The 23,359-nt window shown below is 41.1% G+C and overlaps 1 protein-coding gene across 6 annotated transcripts in view; it reads right to left on the bottom strand.

Moving 5' to 3' along the window:
• Nucleotides 1-23,359, bottom strand: part of ERC2 (ELKS/RAB6-interacting/CAST family member 2) — an 876,217-nt gene that overhangs the window by 331,293 nt on the left and 521,565 nt on the right. For all 6 annotated transcript variants that reach the window (XR_006741074.1, XR_006741075.1, XR_006741076.1 and 3 more), the window contains one exon: nucleotides 11,735-11,895. Coding sequence is in view for 1 of the 6 variants with exons in the window: in XM_045579041.1 (XP_045434997.1) it covers nucleotides 11,735-11,895 (161 nt within the window). In the remaining 5 variants the exon portion in view is untranslated. The remainder of the gene's footprint in view (nucleotides 1-11,734; nucleotides 11,896-23,359) is intronic.

Genomic DNA, 23,359 nt, shown 5'->3' with positions numbered 1-23,359 from the left:
CCTCGGCTGACAGGAGTCTTAGAAATGCATTAAGAAGAGATTTTTTTTCCAAGAAAACTTCCAGAGATAGAGCCAGGAGGAGAAAGAAGCCCCTGATGAAGTGCACACACTAACACCACGTTCAAAACCGAAGAGAAAGACAGCAGTTTCACTTTCATCCTCACTGCACGCTGGCACCAGCCGCAGTGAGCTCTGCAAATCTCTTCAAGTAAGCGCAACACCGGGGGTGAGGAATAACAGAGTCTCAAAGTTGGCCACAGCCTCCTGCGGGTTCAGTTAGACCCCAGGGATATTGGCTTAACCCAAAGATCAAGCCAAGCGTTGCTTTTCAATGTTCACAATCCCTTGGTTTCCAAATGCCATCACTGGAAAACAAAAGACTTGACTGGCGGCCTGGCTTCGGATGATAGTTCTCGATTTCTTTGCTCCTGGGAACGGAAGGGTCTCCCCTTCAACCTCATTCTCCAGGCAAGGTTGCCAGAGCCCTTTCTCTGCCCCCAAACATGTGAGCATGCGCACACGTGCACACACACACTCCTTCTCAGGTGTTTGATCTGCCTCCTGCCTACTACTCAAAATTAGAATCTAGCAAACAACCATTATATTGAGGAAATATATTGTACTCCACCAAAATATGTGTAGAGAAGATGGAGGAAAGGAAGAAGAGTGAAAGGGAAGGTCAGGCAAAGTAAAGGGTAAGAGGAAAAGAAGAGGAAGAAGAAAGAAAATTGGGTGGAAGAGAAGGTGGGGAAGGGGGAGGGAAAGAGACAGCTAGAAAGAGTATTATTTTCAATAGCATTCTTTCACTCCTTTCACAAACTTTTATTAATTCTTCCCAGGAAGCAAGGATATTCAGTGCCTTCCCCACCTCTGTGCCATGCTTCATCCTAAATTCTGTAAGTCTAATTGACGTGGAGGTTTTATAATGTCCCCTTCCAATGAGGACGTAGATCTTGATGTTTATCCTCTCCATTCTCAGGGTTGAGGGGCCTCCTGATTATATCTGCACTGTAATTTACCCAAGCTTAGGAAATATTATGGGGAGATAGAGACCACTGCCCCTTATGCCGGGATTTGCCCCAAGTCCCACCCTTCATAGTTCCGGCAGACAGCTGGCATCTGGGCAACAGTCTGCTTCCCACTGATGCCCCTGGCCCCTGCTCTGGCATTTATTCTCCCACCTCTGCAAGGTCTTCATTTTTCTTCTATCCTTTCTGTGGATGACCAAGGCTAGGCTGTCTGCTTCTTACCAACCACGGCAAGAAGCAATTTCCTAAGTAAAGACCGAGCTCCCCAGAAGGATGTGGTGAGAGAAGGAACAAATGGAATGGAGGGACAAAGGTCGAGAGAGTAAAATTTATAGGGCTGACTAGAGGGCTGGCCCATTGAGGACTATCCCAGTTTCATTCCCTTAGTTGACATTTGGGCAAACTGACAACCAGAGAGAGCTGCAGGTTAATGAGTAATGGAATACTGCAGCTGGAGAGGGTTGCTGATCTGCTAAACTGTAGGTATTAATGGATCAGGTCTTCTAAATCTTAGCCAGGACTGATATCTTAAAGGGAGTACAGTCTCCTGAGAATTTAGATCTGAGACCAGTGCCAATTCCACTAGGGAGCTACCCGGGGAGCTGGTCTGTAGTCCCAGAAAGCAAGCCAAGGTGAAGAGGTCAAAATCATCAACACACAGTGTAAGTCCCAGGCCACCAGGCCCTCTGGATCACAATTCTGAATGTGAAAACCATATCCTGTGTGAGCTATCTCCGAAAATAAGTCCGCTTACATTAGAGATGAGATCCAACAAAGCTTTTCTCTCTTCCCTCATTAAATAAACACACATCTTTAAAAAGGGAGGCTATTTATGATGGGTTTTTGTTTGTTTGTTTGTTTGTTTGTTTGTTATCCTGCCACCATTGGCAGTTGGGGATGGGCAATTCTTTGATGTTGGGGAGGCTGCCCTGTGCACTGTGGGATGCTTAACAGCATCTCTGGCCTCTATCCCTAGATACCAGTGGCATCTCCAGTATAACAACCACAAATGTCTCTAAACTTCGCCAAATGTCCCAGGGGGCGGGGGGGAGGCCCACACAGAAAACACCACCCCACCCCCTTTCTAGAGTAAGAACCACAGCTTTAGAGAATAATAGACTATTAACACGGTCATATGAGTCCAGGGCCCTGTTTACAATTAGAAATTCCAGGTCAGGCTGGCTGCGGCTCACTCAGCTACAGCTGCCAGACTCAGGCTGTGAACCCCGGTCCCAGGAGCCCTGCTCACTGCACCAGAGAATTCCTGTTTCAGGACTTGATGGATGACCCAGGCTATGCTGTCTGCTCCTTGGTTTCTCTTTGTGTGATGTAGCTGCCCCATTCCTTGCCTCCTGGGGCTAAACCTGACAGCACCCCCACAGCATACTAGCAAGTCCTTCACGAAATTCCTCAAGAGGATGTTGCTCTTGGATTAGAAGAAAGAACCATAACTGCCCCCTTGCCTTGCTATGTGTGAGGAGGGTAGAAGGCCATACATTTTCTCTCTTTCTCTTTTTTAGTGGTTGACCTCCCTACCCCATGGAGCTGCTGGGAGGGCGGAGATAACATGAAGTATGGCACTTGGAATTATTTAAGCTTTATGATGCACAGGCATTTAGATTATTTAACTACTGATTATGATTATTTAAGCTGAAAGATTATACTGCTCTAGCTCAGAAAATGTTTGTATTTCCATTAAAAACCACCAGGCCAAGGGCCCTTTTGACTGACATTTTTCACTATTAAAACTATGCATACAGTGCGAGCTTTTGGCCAGAAGACAGTGTGGCCCTTATTTTGTTTTAAGATAAGAAAGCTGACTTCAAAGGCTGCCTCCGGCTATGTCTCTCCCTGCCCCCTCCTTCTGCCCCTACCCAGCTGGTTGCCCTGATCTCCCGGGCAAGTTGGAAGAACCACCTATGGGCCCACTGCCTTCAACTATTTAATCAAAACTGGCTCTGCCGTCCCCAGACTTAGAATTTCAAGAGGCAGTGTACTCAATGGTTAAGATCATGGACTATCATGTCAAACAGATGTGTATTTGAGTTTCAGGTGCCTGGGCCTCAGTTTCTGAATCTACACAGTGGGGCTAACAATATTGGCCATCTCACAGGAGTGGCGGGATATGCTGGTGAAGTACTTAGCCTCTGCCTGACATGTCATAAGCATTTAGCAACTGTTATTAATATTAATATTAATGAATGGTAATATGAACCCCATCCCCCAAAGTCTCCATGCACTGGAGGGTATATATGTCTGGGCTAGCTTAATTCTCTGCAGGCATTTTCATCAGAGATAGTCCTCCATTCGTTAAGGCAGGGAGAGTGAAGGGTCCTTGATTCTACCTGACATGATATGTAATCACTGATTCCATATCATTTTCTGAAACACATCTCTGCTTGGCTCATACAAACTCTTTATATCTAAAGAATTTTTTTGTGAAAAATAAATGCAATGTACAAAAAATAATAGATAAATTTTATTATGGTAGCATTAGAGAGGGCACTGTATGGAACCAAGCAGTCATTTTTGGCTTTGGGCGAAAGTTCCTGATTTCAAATAGCGTTCCTTAACAGAAAGAAAAAGAAGATTCCAACATCTCCTTACGATTTCCTGGTTTCAGGCCATTTGTTTAATGGAGTTAGGAATAGAATTCCACACCGGAAGGAATTGCGAAGACCACCCTGCCAGATATGGGAATTACCTCTATGGAGCCCAGAACTGGTAATTTTCTCCCCACAGGATTTGCTGACAAAACTTCAGGAGCTGCCTCAAAAGGCTGCAGAGTTCCACAAAGCATCAAAGGAGGTCTCCGCCTCCAAATTCTAGATCCCACCTCTAGTGCAATCTTCCAAGGCAGCATACACTGAGTGGCCAGATTATTATGACCACCTGACATCTGTAGTCAAATTAGCTATACACTGCATCTGCATTGTATGGGATATGGAAGCCGAAGGCATGTCTGAACATCTTTGCTGTTTGCAGTTACCAAGATAAAACGTCTCCGATTTGCACAGGAACACAAGGATTGGACAGTCAAGCATTGGAAAAAAGTCATCTGGTCCAATGAATCATGTTTCCAGTTGCATCATGAAGATGGCAGAGTGAGAATTTCGCAGAAACAGCATGAAAGCATGCACCCCACATGCATGAATATAACCCTTCAATCTGGTGGGGGCAGTGTTATGGTTTGGGCCATGTTTTCCTGACATGATTTGGGCCCTTTAATTCGTGTGGAACAACATCTGATTAGCACAACATACCTAAGTATCTTTGTTGATCAAGTTCATCCTATCATGTTGATGGTGTATCCCAATGGAGATGGCTTCTTCCAACAAGACAATGTGCCATGTCGTGGTGCTCATATTTTGCAGGAGTGGCTTCAAGAACATGAGAGAGACTTTACCTTGCTTAGGTGGCCCCTATAAACACCAGATCTCAATCCAATTGAGCATTTGTGGGATGAAATTAAAAGAGCCATCAGGCAACTGGTTCCACAACCATCAAATCTCACAGAACTGGACAGTGCTATTCATCAAGCACAGTGTCAGATTCCCCACATCACCTTTCAACATTTCGTGGAGTCAATGTCAAGAAGAATCACTACAGTATTAAAGGCAAAAGGAGGCTCAATGGATTACTGATGGGGTGGTCATAATAATCTGACCATTCGGTGTAGATCAAGTCCAGTCCTTTTCTTATATGTCAGCCCTTTAATAGTTGATGGAAGCATCTGCCTTTTTGCCTTCTTTAGACCTAGAATCCTTCACCCATCAGCTATTCCAAGTGAGGCAAGATATTCAGTTATCACTCAACCTGTTCACACACTACATGATTTGCCCATAGTGTACTAACCCTGGTACCAGAAATGAACTAAATATATACTGAACACACATGCATATGAGCAAATGTCTGTTAGAAATACTATCTCTAAAGTTGTTTGCAAAGTTGCTTTTAAGTGCTCAGTGAGATATCATATCAGTTGGCACGTATCTTTTCATAGTTTACTTCAGCCAAGACTGCTACTTGTTCCCAACACCCTTTCCTCCCTTTCTCTTTCATTGGAACTGGGTCCCCTGAATGCTAACTGGACAGAGTCACCCAGCTAAAAGCTGCATTCCCCTGCTAGTCTTGGAGCTCAGTGTGACTTGGTGCCTTAAATGATGGCCCATGAGCTCCTTTCCCCACCCTGGTTCTTGCACCTAGTTAGAATGTAAGCTCCAGGAATAAAGGAATTTTTGTCCTTTCTGTTCCCTTAGGACAGTTCTTACATCAGTGCCGAAGGCAGAGAACAGTCCGTGCAGGTCATGGATGCTCAACAGCTACTTAATGAATGAACTGTTCAGTGATTCAGCTGTTCATGGATGGTACGTGCCACCTAAAAGACAGAGAGGTTCCTTTCTCCTTCTGCCTTTCTGCTGGCTTGACTGTGGCACTAAACTACCAGTTTCAGGGTTGCAAGAGAGAAACAAAAATCATGAGTGGTAAACAGCTCATGTGCATGTGTGTGACTGCCGGTGTTGAATGAGCAGTTTTTCATGACAGTAATGCCCTTTCTCTGTGCCACCTGTCTCCCATCATTGCAGGCAACTGAGAAAGCTGCAACGAGTTTATCAGGGTCCTAGCTGACTCAGTTCATTTTTAGAACTGCGCAGGTGGTACATAGAAACAGAGAGACTGTGCCATTCTAGGACACATTGCCATAGTACTTAATATGTTTAAAAATTGGACATGTTGAAGTTCTTCTAAATAAACCACTGGTTAGAGAAAAACTTGTATTGAAGCCAAAAAAAAAAAAAGGCATAAGGCCAATTGGAATTTGAAGACAGTATAAATGTATGTTAACTGTTTTGGGTTTACCTAACATATATTAACATGTAATGTGCTATTTAAAATAACTTTCTCATAAATGTGTAATTTCATTCAGTCCCCATAACATCTCTGTAAGTTGGTGTATCCTTCTAGCAAGTATGTTTATCAATTTTAAGTAATGATTGCCTTCAAAACTCCTCTCCCAGGCTCCATTAATCCTGTGTAAATTGCCAGGCACTTAGGATTCCTCCCTGAAGAAATGTGATTTGTCTTTTCTCATGTTGGCATAAAGTAAAGAATAAATTGATTACATTATTTTCTTCACCCTGCCTCTCCTTTGAAGGGTACTTACCTAATGAGTGGGTCTCTCAAAAAGGATCCTAGATCAAAGCGGCCAACAGGATAATGCCTTACCTCACTGTAAACTTCTTAAAATAACTCAGTGTATACAAAGACTTTTGAGGCTATCTGGAGAAGATGTCTAAAATGCAACAAAATCCAGTATATTAAGATGAATCTCACAACATCATCAGATAAGTTAAAAATGTAGCGGTCCCCTTAAAACATTTCTATAACATAAACACAAGAAACCACCACCAAAAAAAAAAATCTAAACTACACACTTTGAATTATGTAACTATTAACCATCTCTCAAAACCCTTATTCACTCAGTATTTATTACTAAATGGAACATATCAGTCAGCTTGTCTGTCTGCCTATTGAATTACTGTGCAAGTTAAAACTGTCCGAGCAAATGCACATAGATTGTAAGTACTATATCTCATGGCCTTCAGCTCCTTTTAGCCACAGATATCAAATTCACCGGCCAGAAATTAAATAATCGAGCTTTGGTTACTGGAATGTAAGCTTATTAACCAGCATTAATAAAACCAAACATATAGAATGATGTTCTTAATATTATTTTAATGAAATCCCTTTTAAATAGGAGCAAATGTAACAAAATTGAACCACTATGAAATGTTTTAGGAAGAGGTTTTAGATATGTTGAAGTAAAGGAATAATCTTACACACAAGGGAAAGCCAATATTATGCTCTTCTATGGCTGGAAACCGTTAGTACCTTCTAGTGTGAGAATAATGACCAGCAGTAAGAATGCCAACCACTAAAGACCAAACTGAAGAAAGAGGTACTGGGGGAAGAACCCTAGTTGAAACTGAGGCAAAGGCCCTCCTTGAGGTCAATTTCCAAAAGGGTTCTCAGGCTGTAGGAGGGTACAGTGCATTTTTCATGTCCCTCTCTACCCCAAATGACCATCAGGATCCTTACTATGGGAAATAGCTTACTAAGTGGGATTCCAAACTTTGGTTATAAAGGAATCTACTTTATTCATCTATCTATTAATTTCTTTCAGTTATTTGTCTGTTCATTTCTTTCAGTCATTTTACCAAAATGCAAACTGAATAAGGTCATGGATTTGTCACTGTTCACTTAGAACAGTACCTATCACATGATAGGAACTCAGTGAATATTATGATTTTTTGAACTAATTTGTCCTTTTATTCCTCAAACACTTATTCAATCCTTACCACATAACAAGTTCTAGAAATCCAATATTAAAAGGAAATTCCACTTTAAATAAAATAAATCTAACTCATGAGAAATCTTTAAATTAGAGGAATAAAGTATATTTTCTAACTTTGAATTCAGTCTAAATTTAAACTAAAAGGATAATTCCCTGCCCTTCCAAAGAAGAATGGTATGGAAAATGTACACTATCTGGCACTTGTCCCAAAATGATATAATACAAAACAAAACTCTGACCCTGGCCAGTTTGCTCAGTGATTAGAGCTTTGGCCTACACACTGAAGAGTCACAGGTTCGATCCCAGTCAAGGACACATACCTGGGTTGCAGATTTGATTCCCTGAGCTCTGACCGGGTGTTTGGAGAGGCAACTAATAGATGTGTCTCTCTCACATCGATGTCTCTCTCACTTTGATGTCTCTCTCCCTCTCTCTTAAAATCGATGTCGGGGAAATAGCCTTTGGTGAGGATTAACAAAAAATAAAAATAAAAGGAAACAGTTGGTTGTGGGTATAGCGATCAAAAGGTGGCATGAGGGATCTTTATGCTGATGAAACAGTATTGTGTCTTAACGGTGATGGTGGTTACATACATCTATACATGAGTTGAAATTGATATGTCTCAATTTCACACCCACTCACACATAAATGAGTGCATGTAAAACTGAACAAATCTGAATTGAAGTTGATGACTGAACCAATATCAATTTCCTGCTGTGATATTGTGCTATAACTATGCAAAAGGTTACCATTGAAGGAAATGTTGGAAATGTACAAGAGACCTCTTTCCACTGCATCTTGTACTGCATATCAAGCTATAATTATTTTTAAAGAAATGAAACTAAAGAGCAGGATGCTTATCAAAACATTCTTTATATTACCAAAACATTGGCACCAAGATAAATGTCCAATAAAAAAGCGAACCTATATGACGGTACATTGAGTAATTACAAGTATAATTCTATGTTTGTGACAGGGAGGGTATTCCCCATTCAGTAAAGAAAAGAAGCAGGATTTACAAACTATAAAAATACAGATCTACTTTTGTTAAAAAGTAAAGAGTATTTATAAAGGTATATACCAAGCTGTCACCAGTGTCTATCTTAATTTTGCTTTTTCACATTCCTTTTTCTTTTCTAAGGTAAACACTATTACTCAAACAAATATCTAAACCACTTTCTGTCCTCTGAGTGGGGTTCAGATAAAGTCTGTGGAGCTCTGGAACCAAAACCAAGACAAGCAGAAAGATTACATGGGAAGCCATTCTAGTTCCACATGAGGAGGAATGAGCTACCTGCAGGAGTCATGGGCATGACCATCACATTATGGTCCCATGACTTCCACTGTGAATGCTGCTTCCCAGGACCTGGGAGATTCCTATCCGTATTAAATGGATGGGAGTCTGGCTTATGCATCCAGGGATGCTGGACCCGCTGCTTTCCAATTCTAAAACTCTGTGCCATTTGATTTTGCAATGGATTTAACAGACACCACCTTTCATTCCAAAAGCCCCTTTTTATATTTCAAAGCATTTTCACATATGCTGGTTTATATTAATTTCAGTTTAGTACTTAGACAAACAAACAAACAAAACAAAAAAAAACCCTACAATAATTCTATAGAGTAGACACTATTATCGCCTCCATGTTACTGAAGAGAAAACAAAAGCAACCAGACAGTAATCTCCTGTTAGGGGTGAACGATGAGATCATATCTCCTTACTCTTGGCTTTGGGCTCCAGCTCTTTCCTCAAACACCACACAGCCTCTCCCTTCCCACCAGGGATTGGAAACTGGTTGGACTTGGCTGAAAGTTACTGCATGTTGCCTGCCAGTTGAAAGAAAATCAACAATGCCTGGCACTGAGTGAAAGCAATTCTGCCAATGATATATACATCTGACTGTTCCCACATACTTAGGTTGACTTGGGTTAATGTCGAGTAACCAATATGGCAACTCAGCATAACAATCAAGAACAACCAAACCAGTTGGAGGACTTAAACAGCCCAGGAGGCTAATGATTCTAATTGCTGTTTTCAGTCAATACAATTGCCCTGTACCTTTGTCCCCCAACAGTCCTAGAACGGAGCCATAAGTGGGGTTCTGGGCCGGTTAAATAGTCAATGGGGTTCATATTGGGCTTAGTGAAGCAGGGCTTTGTTACTTTTACCAAAGGAATTAACAGAGGGATTTTATATTTATTTTGTAGTGGTAGCAGATTAAGCACTTCAGAAATAATGTGGCAATTCACCAAAAGAGGTCTTAGTTAGGTGCTATCTGAAATCATGAAATTAAGTGGGAAAACATACACATGGAAAAGGTTTATATGTTTTAGAAAAATAAATCCAAATTTTAGATAAATGATACTCTTCACAAAGTATACTAAATGAATGATATATTTTCATTGGCTGGTAGCACCACTTAAACTCATATATTCTGCTCCATGTGCCAAGCCCTCCTCTGAGGACCTCTGCTCAGAACCACCCCAGGAAAGGGGTTAGAGGAGGGAACTAAAGGGTAAGTGCCGGCCAGGTCACTTCCCTTAAGTCACCAGCCACCAGGTACCAGGTAGAAGCAATAGGAGGTCTGTTGACTCCCAAACCAGCATGCTTCACCATTATTTGTTCTCTCAAAATGTTGAAAGAATATGTTCTTTCTATGAAAAGGAAGGAATGAAAATTTCCATAAAATGGCATAATAAATCACTCCAGGAGATAGAGAGTTAATTTGGAAGCAATGAGAGAAACTAGGCTGCATATGACCCATAATAGGACACCAGGAGGCAGAAGTGAACAGATGAATGGAAAAGAATAAAGGCTGATGAAATCAATGTGCCCGTAGTGAAGAGATTATTGATCTAGGCAATAATGTCAAAAGTGCTTGAAATACTATGCTTCTTAGTTACAAAAAATCCAGTCTCCACATTAAATCTACTCGCTTATTCAACAAACAAGTACTGAGCACCTACCACATGCCAGGCACAGTTCTAGGCAGGATGATCGCCACACTGACTCCAACAACCAAAGTTCTGGGCTGGGTGGTGCTCACATGACTTCTTGAGAAAACGAGGTTATAGAAAGAAAGCTTGAGGTAGAAGGTTTTGGCTTTAATCCTGGCCAGATGGGCTTAAGCAAATTACTTGAAAGCTTTCTGAGTCTCAGTTCCCCAACCTCTAAACAGAGGATAAAAATATCTGTTTTCATTATATCATCTTTTATTAGGAAAAGTTTGAGTTTATATGTGAGAAAAAACTACTTATTCTTTGGTCTTAGAGAAACTGAGGTAGTTGATGAGAAATAAAAGTTTTGTCCTCATTATTAAATCTTTCAAAATGTTTCACTCCACATTTTCCATGATCTAAACTCTCAGGTCTAATGTTAACCATGTGTAAGGCGTGTGGGGTCAGGAGAAGGTCATTCTTCCATACCTAGCCACCAATTTCAAAGTCTATGTTACAGGCTTAAGATGTCATCGCTGTGTACATTTCCCCTGATCGTGGAAGGAAGGTGGACAGAAATTATTTCTTGGTGATTATTTTATTTTAAAACTTATATAGAGACACGTTGCTTCTTTAGAAACAGATCCATAGCAATTGATTATTTCTAATATCTTTGAGTAATTTTCTCAGCTATGTTCTTCCATAATGATATTATTTCATTGTGAGGGCAAAATGAGATCTAGGTGGATGTGGATGTGCCATAGGCCCACAGGAATGACCACTGCCCAGCATGCAGCCGTACTTTATCGATTAAATCAAAGAAAAGAGATTGGATCCAGTCTCCCTCCCTTACCTAACCTTCCCCAGAAGGGGTAGGGGTGCGGTAGGATTTCCAAGCCTGTTTTTATCAGCTCAGCAAATCAGAGTCCTGCTTTCTAAACAAAGAGGTGCCAACCTTGAGACTCTATGAAAGCCAACACAAGCCAGGCATTGTACACAAGTGAAAAGAATATAATTAGCAAAGTTACAGTCACAATTAGGAAATACCTCCTCAGAGAAGTTTCCACTTAAGTCGGTGCCCTGCTCAAATTACTATTGTGCTTAATGAGCCTCGGTCTCGGGGCCAGTTCAGACCTTTGTAACAGACCTAAGAATGCCATCCATGAAGCAGAAATACAAAATCGAATGCTCGATGCTTTCTTCTGAATCACAGATGTGAAAAATGTGCAAAATGAATCATGGGAAGCTATAATTTTTTTTAAAAAGTAAGAAGTGTAGTCCCGGAAATGACTAGTCAGGTGTTAGCTAAATGATTCTTTCTCCAAGCTCTTTCTTCATCTCCTCCAGCCTTCCCTTCCCCATCCCTAAAGAGAGATCAGGAAAGAGAGACCAGGAAACAGAAATGAGTACTCACTTCATCTCCAGGATCTCCTCCAGCTGTTTCCTCCTCTCTATTCGGAGGTTGGCCAAGTGTGCTTCCTTCTCAGCCAGGGACTGCTGTGTGGAGGCCAGGCGTGCCTTGGTGGCGTCCAGCTCCTGCCTGGTCTTCTCCAGGGCATTCATCAGCTCCTCTATCTGAAAGGCACATGCGACGGGCTGTTACTGCTCCTTCATTCAAACACAAGGCCTTGCTTGCCAGCCTGTGTTCGGAAACAGGCACAAAGCAATCAGAGCCATCCTTGCAAGGGACACAGTATCTTGTTTACTTTGTTCCTGGTTAAAAACAAATGTTTCAAATACTGTAAAATTCCAAATTTCTCCAAGATCCTCATTCAACTGAATTGTCAAATAACCTTCACAGAAACCTATTGATGTATGTATTAGAAGTGGAAGGTGAGTGACTTGACCCAATTTCAACGGTGTCTGGCAAAAATCTAAGATATTGCCTCTCAGCGGGAGGAAGGCAACGTTCAGAGTGCACTGTGCCCGGCACAATATACTTCTGTGTGTAGGCCCCGGAGCATTCTGGCAGCAAGTTAATCTCCGTGTTTCAGGGGTATTCATGTTTGAACCTATCAGAGCCTTGTTTGGCAAAACTGGCTTGATGTCCAACGGGCCTCACCTTACCTCCCAGGCTCACAGTCAAGAAGGAAGATTTGGCCGAAGGTAAACAGAATTTTAGCCACAAAAGGTTCAAGTTTGGTTTGCCCCTGAAGTCTGAGAGGGCTCTAAACTTGAAATAAATGACATGTAACTTTTATAGGGTGCTAATACGCCATATAAATAAGCCAGACTATCAAATAGCCAGGGTTTTAAGCCAGGTTCCACCAAAATTGAACCAAGGAGTCCCAAAGCAAGGCCTTATCCTTCCAAACCACGGGGGGCTTTTAAACACCCATACATGAGAAACGGGGCTGGTGTGTATAGCTCTGGCCCAGGGACTTCTGTGGAGAAGCTGGTGGCATGCCATCCCTTGCACAGATGCAGGCTACAGCCACCCTGATTTAAAACTATGGAAGTTCCAGAAAGTTTCTAGATTCCAGATCTGCTGTTTGGGTTTCTAAGCCACCCCTTTCAGCTAAACTTGGCAGAATGGGACCATCCATCACTAAAGGCAAAGGCACACACTTCAGAATGTGTCAGTGACATGTTAAGTTCCAATTCATAAAGACTTTCTACATAATTTCTGCAGCTTTACATGGAATTTATTCAGAATAAGCCTTATAGTTCACATCCAAGGTAAATTACAGGCTTTTAAGATCATCAAACTCTCCATTTTGCCCTGATAAAAAGAGGAAACTTGATGACCATGTAATGTAACTCAAAGCAAAACTAAAAAACAGTTTAAAAAGCAACGAATATAAAGGTAGCCCTATTAAAGTCTAAGAACCACACCTGCTTAATTGGAGAATGACGAGCATTATTCTTTAACTTCACAAATATACAAAAATTGAAACACAACCACAAAGCTGTTTAGTTTCTCACCTAAGTTCAGAGAATGTCATACATATGACTAGAAGCCCTTCTACAAAGCAATACTTGGTGAGGCTGAAGCACAGATTTTATTTTTCTTCCTTCCTGCCTGTTTTTGATGCATTCGATAGCTGTGTAAAGAGAATATGAGGGGTCCAAACAGTGGCCCAGGAAGATGCTGAACTCACCTCCTCCCACTAATACATTGAATGGACACCTGCAGGCAGAGCAATTCCACCTGAAGAAGACCTGGGGGCTGGCTGAACAGTGTCTGCACGAGAAATGACAGAGATCACAGAGAAATAGGCGGGAGAGCTGTGGGAACCACCACCCACAAGTCAACCTGCAATAGGGGTGGAGCACTGAGGAGCCTCCTGCAGACACATTGGCATAAAAGCTGTCATGTAAAAGGCACCTAGACTAAATGGGAAAGAAATCAATCAACTGCTTAACTCTAGAGCATCTGCCAATTTGCAGTGGGGGGGCGGGAACTCTCTCTGGGGTTGGAGACTCCAGAGAGCACATCCGTTGTGTTCCCCCACCACCTTGAGTGCAGAGGCAGGAGGTCAATCAGGAGCTCTAGCCAGCCGGCCAACGCCACCCTAGAGCACCCCAGGCTCTAGGCTCCAGGTCCCAGGCCCACACTGGCTACACCACTTGCCCTGACGCTCCAGCCATAGCTCCTGTCTCCTCCCCTAGGCCATGCTAGCTTCAGCTTCAGTTCCTGGCTAGTGCCCCTGATCCCCAAGACTCTCCACAGCCTGCCTCAACTACCATTTCACCTCACCTGCCAAGACAGGCTCTGGTGTGGCTCATCCCTGGAAACCCTTGGGGGCCACCTGTTCTAGCTACAGTTTTAGGCCCTAGCACAGCTTGTCCCAAAAATTACCGTGGCCAATGCCCACAGATCCAGCCAGACGGCCAGACACCTGGCACCATCACTCTAGAAAGGGGAATCTCCTATTCAAGGCCATCCTTCAAGTCCAAGAGAGGCTTCTATTTTCACTGACTTCATGGATTAAAAGTCAGAGAAACAACTGAAGTTTGAAAACATAGGAATATGTTCCTAACAAAAGAACAGAACAAAATTTAAAAAAAAAAAAAAAAAAAAAAAAAAAAAAAACAAACCTAAATGAAAGAGATAAGATTACAAACCTAAATGTAATCTACCAGGTAACAAATTCAAACACTGGTGACAAAGCTGCTCAACAAACTCAGGAGAAGAGCAGGTGAATTTAGCAAGAATGTTAAGAAAGGGACAGAAAATATATATATATATATATATATATATATATATATATATATATATATATATATATATATAAATAAAAACACCCCAGAAATCAACAACCTGAAAAATAGGTAGTGGAAATCACAGAACGGGAACAACAAAAGGAAAAGAAGATGAAGAAGAAGAAAAAAAAAAAAAAAAAAAAAGGAAGAGGAGGAGGGGGCTATTTTGCTCAGTGGATAGAGCATCAACCTGGGACCAAAGGTCTTGGATTCGATTCCAGTCAAGGACACATACCTTGGTTGCAGGCTCGTAGCCTACCCAGGTCCTGGCTAGGGCTCCTGCAGGAAGCAACCAATTGATGTGTTTCTCCGCATCGATGTTCCTCTCTGCCTTTCCCTCTCTCTTCCACTCTCCCTAAAAATCAATGGAAAAATATCCTTGAGTGAGAAAGAAAGAAAAGAAAGGAAAGAAAGGAAGGAAGGAAGGAAGGAAGGAAGGAAGGAAGGAAGGAAGGAAGGAAGGAAGGAAGGAAGGAAGGAAGAAAGGAAGGAGAGAGAGAGAGAGAGAGAGAGAGAGAGAGAGGGAGAGAGGAAGAAAGGAAGAAAGAAAGGAAGAAAGGAAGAAAGGAAGGAAGGAAGGAAGGAAGGAAGGAAGAAGAGACGGAAGGAAGGATGCATAAAGAAGATTACGATTAGCGATCAGCGAGTAGAGATATAGCAAGGATCATACAGCTCCAACGCACACGAACATCCACAAAACCACAGCACACATGACAGTAAGTTTAATGAACCTATGAGATAACTTCAAGCATACCAACATTTTCATCCTAGTAGTCCCAGAAAGAGAAGAGAGAAGAAAAAAGGACAAAAAAACCCATTTAAAGGAAAATGTTTGAAACTTTCTCTAACCTGGTGAAGGAAACAGACATTCAAGTCCAGGAAGCACTCAGAGTCCCATAGTTGTTAAACCCAGAAAGCCTCACATCAATACACATCATAATTAAAATACCAAAGGTTTCCCTGGCTGGGTAGCTGCTTTGGTTGGAGCACTGTTCTGATACTCCGAGGTTGCAGGTTCAATCTCTGGTCAGGACACACATAGGAGAAGCAACCAATGAATGCATATGTAAGTGGAACAACAAATTGATGTCTTCCTCACCCTTCCCCTCTCTCTCTAAAAAAATAATAAATCAATCAATAAAAAATTTTTTAAATCCCAATAGTTAAGAATAAAGAGAGAATCCTAAAAGCAGCAAGAGAAAATCAGTTTGTTAAACAAAAAGGATACCCATAAGGACTATCAGCTAATTTTTCAGCAGAAACTTTTCAGAACAGAAAGAATGGCACAATATATTCAAGGCAATGAAAGAAAAAAACTAAAACCAAGAATATTCTTCACAGAATTGAAGGAAAATAGTTCCTGAGACAAGCAAAAGCAAAAGGGGTCCATCACCACTAAACTGACACTCTATGAAATGTTAAGGGGGCTCCTTTAAGTGGAAAAAAGGACTAAAAATAAAAATATGTAAGAAAAAAATCTCACTGATAAAGGCAAACATTTAGTAAATGTAGTAGATTAACCAAGTATGAAGCCACTATTAATGTTAAAAGAGAAAAGTAATAAGATCATGTGTAATTACAATAATACATTAAAGCATACACACACACACACACACACACACACACACACACAATGTAAAATATAATGCCAAACTACATAAAAGTGGAGGAGGGGGTAAAAATGTATACTTTTAGAATGTTTTTGATCTCAAGTGACCATCAACTTAAAATAGAATGCCATAAATATAGCTTGTTATATATAGATCTCATGGTAACCACAAACCAAAAACCTATAATAGATACACAAAAAATAAAGGAAAAGGAACTCAAATTATTAAAGTCATCAGTCTACAAGAGAAGAGAGAAAACTAAAAAAACAGAAAAGAACTACAAAACAATTAATAAAATTGCAATAACTACATGCCTATCAATGAACACTTTAAATATAAATGAACTAAATATTCCAATCAATAGATATATGGTGGCTGGATTAAAAAGAAGAAAATATATGCTGCCAACAATAGACTCACTTCAGATGGAAAAACACACCCGGATAGAAAAAAAGACTGGAAAAACACATTTCATGAAAATTGAAATGAAAAGAAATATGGGGTACCTATACATATATCAGACAAAACAGACATTTAAAAAAAAAAAAGACTGGAACAACAGAGACAAAGAAGGGCATTACGATACATAATGAAAAAAAAGGATCAATCCAACAAGAGGATATAGATGTCAACATCTATGCATTGCATATAGGAGCACCTAAATAAATAAATAAATATTAACAGACATAAGTGAGAGAGGTACTACAATAATATTAGACAACTTCAATACTCCACTTATATAAATGAACAAATCTCACAGCTACAAAATTAACAAGGTAACAATGGCCTTAAATGAATGACATTCAATCCAAAGGCCTTAATAGATATTTATAGAGCATTCCACCCCCAAACAGCAGAATACACATGTCTTATTCAAGTGTATATTCTTCAGGATAGACCACAGTAGGTCACAAAACAACTCTCAATAAATTTGAGGGCTGAAATTATTATCAAGCATCTTCTCCAGTCACAATGGTATGAAACTAGAAATCAATGACCAAAAACTCCTTAAAAATACAAACACGGGGAGGCTAAATAACATGCTACCAAGCAATCAATGGTTAATGAGGAAATCAAAAATAAAATTTCTTGCCGAAGCCGGTTTAGCTCAGTGGTAGAGCGTCGGTCTGCGGACTGAAAGGTCCCAGGTTCAATTCCGGTCAGGGGCATGTACCTTGGTTGCGGGCACATCCCTGGTGCGGGGTGTGCAGGAGGCAGCTGGTCGATGTTTCTCTCTCATCGACATTTCTAGCTCTCTATCTATCTCCCTTTCTCTCTGTAAAAAATCAATAAAATATATTAAAAAAATAATAAAATAAAATTTCTTGAAACAAACGAAAACAATGATACAAAAATCTATGGGACAGAGCAAAAGTAGTTCTAATTCATAGCAATACAGGCCTACCTCAACAATCAAGAAAATCTCAAATAAACAGTCTAACTTTACATCTAAAGGAAAAAGAAAAAGAAGCACAAATAAAGCCCGACGTGAGTGGAAGAAAATAATAAAGATTAGAGCAGAAATAAACAAAATAGAGAATAAAATATGTATAAGATAGAAATTAAAATAAAAGCTGGTTTCTCATAAAGATAAAATGGATAAAACTATAACCAGACTCATCAAGAAAAAGTAAAGAGAGGGCCCAAATAAATCCAACCAGAAATGAGTGGAGAGATGAGAATTGAAAACACAAAAAATACAAAGAATTTTAAGAGAATACAATGAATAGATACATGCCGACAAAATGGCAAACCTAGAAGACAGATTTCTAGAAACATATAATCTTCCAAGACTTACTCAGGAAGAAACTGAAAATCTAAACAGACCAATTACTAGTAAAAAAAAAGTGAATCAGTAATTAATCCATACACCCCCCCCAAAAAAAAAAAAAAAATTAGGACCAGATGGCTTCACAGGTGAATTCTACCAGAAATTCATGAAGAATATCTATTCTTCTGAAACTATTCCAGAAACTTGAAGAGGAGGGATAGCTTCCAAACTCTATAAGCCAGCACTACCCTCATCCTGAAATCAGACAGAGACATTGCTTTCATATTTATCAACTGTCTCAGTTTTTTTCATCTGCAACAATAGTATTTCTCATAACAAGTACTACAATAGTAAATGTAAGTGGTAAATGAAGTAGAAGCCAAAATAAAACACTTAATACCTTTTTAAAAGAAGAGGCAGCATAGCACAGTGGTCATGGACAAAACTCAGGGGCAATTGCACTACTAGTAGCAGGGTCACCCTCAGTGAACTATATGAAAGCTTTCTGGCCTCAGGCATCTCACTCATAAAGTGAAAGTAAAAGCAGAACTTAGTTCAAAGGGGTTTTGGGAAGATTCAGTGGGTTGACATGTGTGATCTCCTGAGAACAATGCCTAGTACTTAGTGCCCAGTACTTAGTGTCAGCTTTATTAATACAAAATCTGATAAGTATTCACACCAGGTTACCTTTGCTTATGACTGAATTCAGGATTTTGTGCTTGCTGTCATCTACCCTAAACCAACCACAAACACATGCAAACACACCCCGTGCTAACCCCATCGGTCAAGGCCCGTTTCACTGGGTGCCCTGATTAAAAGAGGGGGGATGACCTGGGCCAAGTTCTGGCTCCACCAAAAGAACCTCAGTGGCCTTAAGCCAATCTTAGGCCAATGCTTCCTATTTACTGTTGCACATTAGAATCCATTGGAAAGCTTTGCAAAATCCTAATGCCATGGTCACACCTCTACCAATGAAATAAAAATACACAGGAGTGGGAGTTAGGCATCCGTATTTTATTAAAGATACTGATTATTCCAATGTCATTGCAAAGAGCAGCCAAGTCTGGGAATCCTAGACACTACTGATTCCTCTAAGTGGGAAGGAAACAGAGCCATAGTCTGGATTGGCAAAAGCACACAGGGAGATAACATACACGAAGTATCCAGCCCCCTGCAGAACACCCTGGGAGTGCCCATGCATGAACATGACCATGATCCTTAACATGGTTGCTAACCAGGCTATCTCTACCCAACCCATGTGCCTCCAGTTCTCACCTGACTGTCAACCACCTAATCAAACCCACTTCCACTTCTGCTCAACTGTTTCATGTGTGTACTTAGTTGCTACAACTAGATTGTAACCCCCTGGTGGGCTAGAACCACATCTCTGTCTTCTCTGGAAGCCCCATAAATCCCTGCCACAGCACCAGGTCCACACTTGTAACTATCTGAGGAAGGGCAGGAAGAGGAATCCAAAATCGTGACTCTGAAATACCCTCCTCCTTTAACCCATTAGTGCAATGATGGATGAAGTGTAAGCTTGAACTTGAGACTTTCCTACTCTATAAACCAGTGGTCCCCTGGCCATCCTCTCTGTTTGCATCAAGTACCTTCTCTTTTCTATGGAGATAAGGAGGCCCAGTGACCCAGCTCCTCAGGACTTATGGCCATGGCCATCCCAGCAGCTGCCAAGCATACCCAGGAACCTGTAAGTTGGCACAATCACAAAGTTCCAGGTTGAGCTGAAATAGAAGCAAGTAGCTCCTCGTCCTGCTCTGCTTTCCACTGCGTTGCCCCTGGGCCTGGGAGAGGAGCGCTCTTTCCTCCCTCATCCCTGCCTCAGCCTCAGCCTCCGCGGGCTTACCTGTGTGCCCGGCACTCTGCCCGCACAGTGACAGATCTGTCCTCAGAAGCTGTCTGGTTTGGCCAGCAAGCTTAAATCAAACAACAATTTAATCATAGCTGTGATTTAAAAATTCATTAAAATACTGAGTGATGAGCAGGAGTAAAACAGGAGCCAATCCTGCCCTAGGCCCATGGCCAGCCTCCCTGAAGCAGGCAGGCGGAGTGGCCCGCTGCAGAGGGCAGTGAGACACGCCTGCTGGTGACCCCCCTGGGGCAGGGGATCCTGTTCACAGGGACCTGCTGCTGGAGAATCCCAAGGATTATGAGCCAATAGACGCTCTGGAGAAAGCCAGCAGGAAAGCAACCCATTAGTGTCCATTTGACACAGCATCTGCTTCTTTTAGAAGCACATCTCTGGGTAATTCACCAGACAGTATTTCTTGAGTGGGGAAAAAATTTTTTTAGAATGGCTGTTTAATTCCTAAAACACCAACCTCAATGAAAACAGAATTCACAGCAACCTCAGAAGTCTTCTATTTAAATTAAGAGATTCCATTTAAAATAATTTAATAATAATAATAATAATAATTTCCTAAAAGATCCCCAGATATGGCAAGACTAGTATTCTAATCTTACATCTATAAAGCTAAGCTTACATTTTAAAATACATTGGTTATAGAACATAATAATTAAAGGTTTCTTCAAGCTAGGTGTCTAATTTCACCAACAAGGAAAAAAAGCAAACCTTTAAATAATTCTATGTCATTTCTGCTTTGATTAGTCATTCTACGTGGCAAAAAAATCATAAAAATTCTCTTACAAAATGGCTAAGTTACCAGGACTACCCCGTTGTGTTTGAATAATGCATAGCTCTGTGCCCTTTCGGGATAATGAAGCCATCAACTGAATTTCTAAAGAGCCTCGTGCTTATAGCCAGCTCTGCAGAAACTGTCGGGACTTTTAAAGTGAGCAGCAGAGCCTTAAGACAATAAAATAAAAAACCTGTTTAAGACCTGAAATCATTAACATGTGTCGACTTACACTTACACATACATTTGTGTTGTTTAACTAAATATTTGAAAACCAGCTTCTCTCTCAGTTATCTGCCAAGAGCCACGCTCCGGGTTCTGTGTGTCTCTTCCCGCCACGTGGCGATGGCCGCTGCTTTTCAGAGGCGTGCTTGGCAAGGGCTGGTCTTCAAATATTTTCATAAATCGAATTTATTTTTCTTGAATTATACGTCAGTATTGAGTTAGTATCTATTTTGTGTTAATAATTTGGACTCTTTAAACAGCTTTTAAAGCTTTATTTTAAAAATAGATGGGCTCTCCGGGACTCGCCATCACCATCCCTCCTGGCTCTGTCTGCGCTCCGTCCAAGAGGATGGCAGTCAGTTTGCACAGAGCCAATGAGATCCCTGGGTCCTGGGTCCCAGCAAAACCGGAGTGGAAATTGGTCTTGCGGGAAAAGCTGGGATTTGGCTCAGTTCAGCTCTGGACACCGAGAAGGTCGCCCCGAGATCAGAAGGTGAAGGTGAATGCCAAGACCCGTCCTCCTTGACAGCAACAGCTTCTCGGACAGAGGCTGTGGGTGAGGACCTGTTAAAACAGGGACCACTAATCTTATTTTTCCAATTACTCTTATCTGACTGCTATCTCCACCTCCTCCCCACCTCCCCAGGGCTGCCTTAGAGTGACACCTTTTGGAAAAGGTTGAAACTGAAAATCCCCAGGCTGCATTCTGCCTGGACCTGACCACGGCCCTCAAGCCTGTGTTTGGGCTTTGTGTCCTCACTGAAGTTTAGGCGCCCAGGAGCTTTGCTTAGATGTGTCACCTCTGATCCTTCAGCTGCAAATACCGCATCAAGACTTCAAGCTTAAGCTCTCAGATTCTGACTCCATTTTAAATCCCCCCTCCCCGCTTCTCTCCCAGGCTCACGAAGGTAACTTCACTCCATAATAAAAAACGGGGGAGAGAGGTGGGCAAAATATGTGCATCTGGTGTCACTGACACGGTTAAACAGACAGTGTTGAGCCCAGAGGGAAGGGGTCTGCAGGAAGCCTGAGCACGCATTCAGGGTGGCTCGTTGGCACCTCCTGGGAAAGGGCTGTGTGGGGCGTGTTCCTGTGCCCCTTTGGGGTAGGTACTTCATGAGCAGCTGGGAGGTACACACGCTGTTTATATGCATCGTCTGCAGCAGCACGGCAAAGAGCTGGTCTTTTCTCTAACAGAGTCTGGAACATTCTTGAAAAGCAGTTGAGGGAGTGGTTGGTTTAAGAATGTGGACTCTGAAGCCAGAGGGCTTAAGTCCAATCGGGAGCCAGCGTGCTGGCCCTGTGGTCCTGGGAAAGAAAGATACTTGCTCTATGTTCATCAGTTTCTTCCTGTAAAACGTGGTAAATAACTGCACCTCCTTACATCCTTGTGATGTGACAACAGTTACAACAGTTATGAACTCGGCACGTAGTAAGCATGCAGTAACCTGCAACCATTACCAACAGTGATGTTAGTTTAAACACGGGCATTTCTTTTTCAGCCTATTAGAGGGTAAGCGAGCAGGACAGAGGGTTACGTTTTCTTACATTTTCAGAATGACACAGTATTTTTCATCTTTAATGGAATGGTGAAATGTTTACTACTAAATCTATTTATAACAAACCAAATTACCATTTTGGCAATCACATGCAAAATGTGTGTTCATATTTTAGTTTCAGCTAAATTCCAAACACAGTCCTGCAGGAACCCATGAAGTATGAGAGCTGTGTTGTCCAACAGAGCTTCCTGCAATGGTGGGGGGATTCTCCTCGGAGCTGTCAATACATGTGCCACTAACCACCCATGGCTGCAGAACCCTGGAAATGTGACTATGCAACTGAGGAATGGAAATTTCAATTTAATTCAATTTTAATTTTAATGAACTGGAATTTAAATGTAAATAGCCATGTGTCTAGTAATTACTGTATTAGAAAGAGCCAGAAGATCTAAGTTTTACCACTGTATTGTCCAAAGGTGATGTTTAGAAATCATTTTATTCTTTGTAGAAATTATACCTTTTATGAACATATGAGATAAACTTGAAATTCAGTAAAATTTACAAATTATACTGAATAAATTCATGAATTACTATTTGACTATGTATTTCCACTTTAGGAATTAATTATATGAACATAATAAGGGATGTGCCTGGGGGAATTTATTCTTAGGCTATAATAAACATGTTCATTATAATTTCTTATAAAAATCAGGATAACACTGCATATGTATATATGTACATATGAGTGTGTGGGTACGCTCACATGTATAAATGTTCCAAATAAATTTGATACTAAATCACAGACATCCAGTTGTTATGTTGGTCAGACATTAAACACGAAGTAGAAAGATTTAGTGTAAAGAAAAGACGTACAGGAAATTCTAAATGAGAAAAGCAGGTAAGTAAATAATAAATACAATACAATGCAACTATGTGTGAGCTTTTAAGTGCATATTCATAGAAAGAAAGATGAGAAGAAAATGCACCAAAATATTTATGGCAGGGTTGTTTCTAGGCTTAGAGACTTCATGTAATCTATTATATTCTTCTTGGTACTTACTGCTGCAAACATGA

Source organism: Pipistrellus kuhlii, unplaced genomic scaffold (assembly GCF_014108245.1).
Source record: "Pipistrellus kuhlii isolate mPipKuh1 unplaced genomic scaffold, mPipKuh1.p scaffold_m20_p_11, whole genome shotgun sequence".
Taxonomy (NCBI): domain Eukaryota; kingdom Metazoa; phylum Chordata; class Mammalia; order Chiroptera; family Vespertilionidae; genus Pipistrellus; species Pipistrellus kuhlii.
This window is presented reverse-complemented; position numbering and strand designations above follow the sequence as displayed.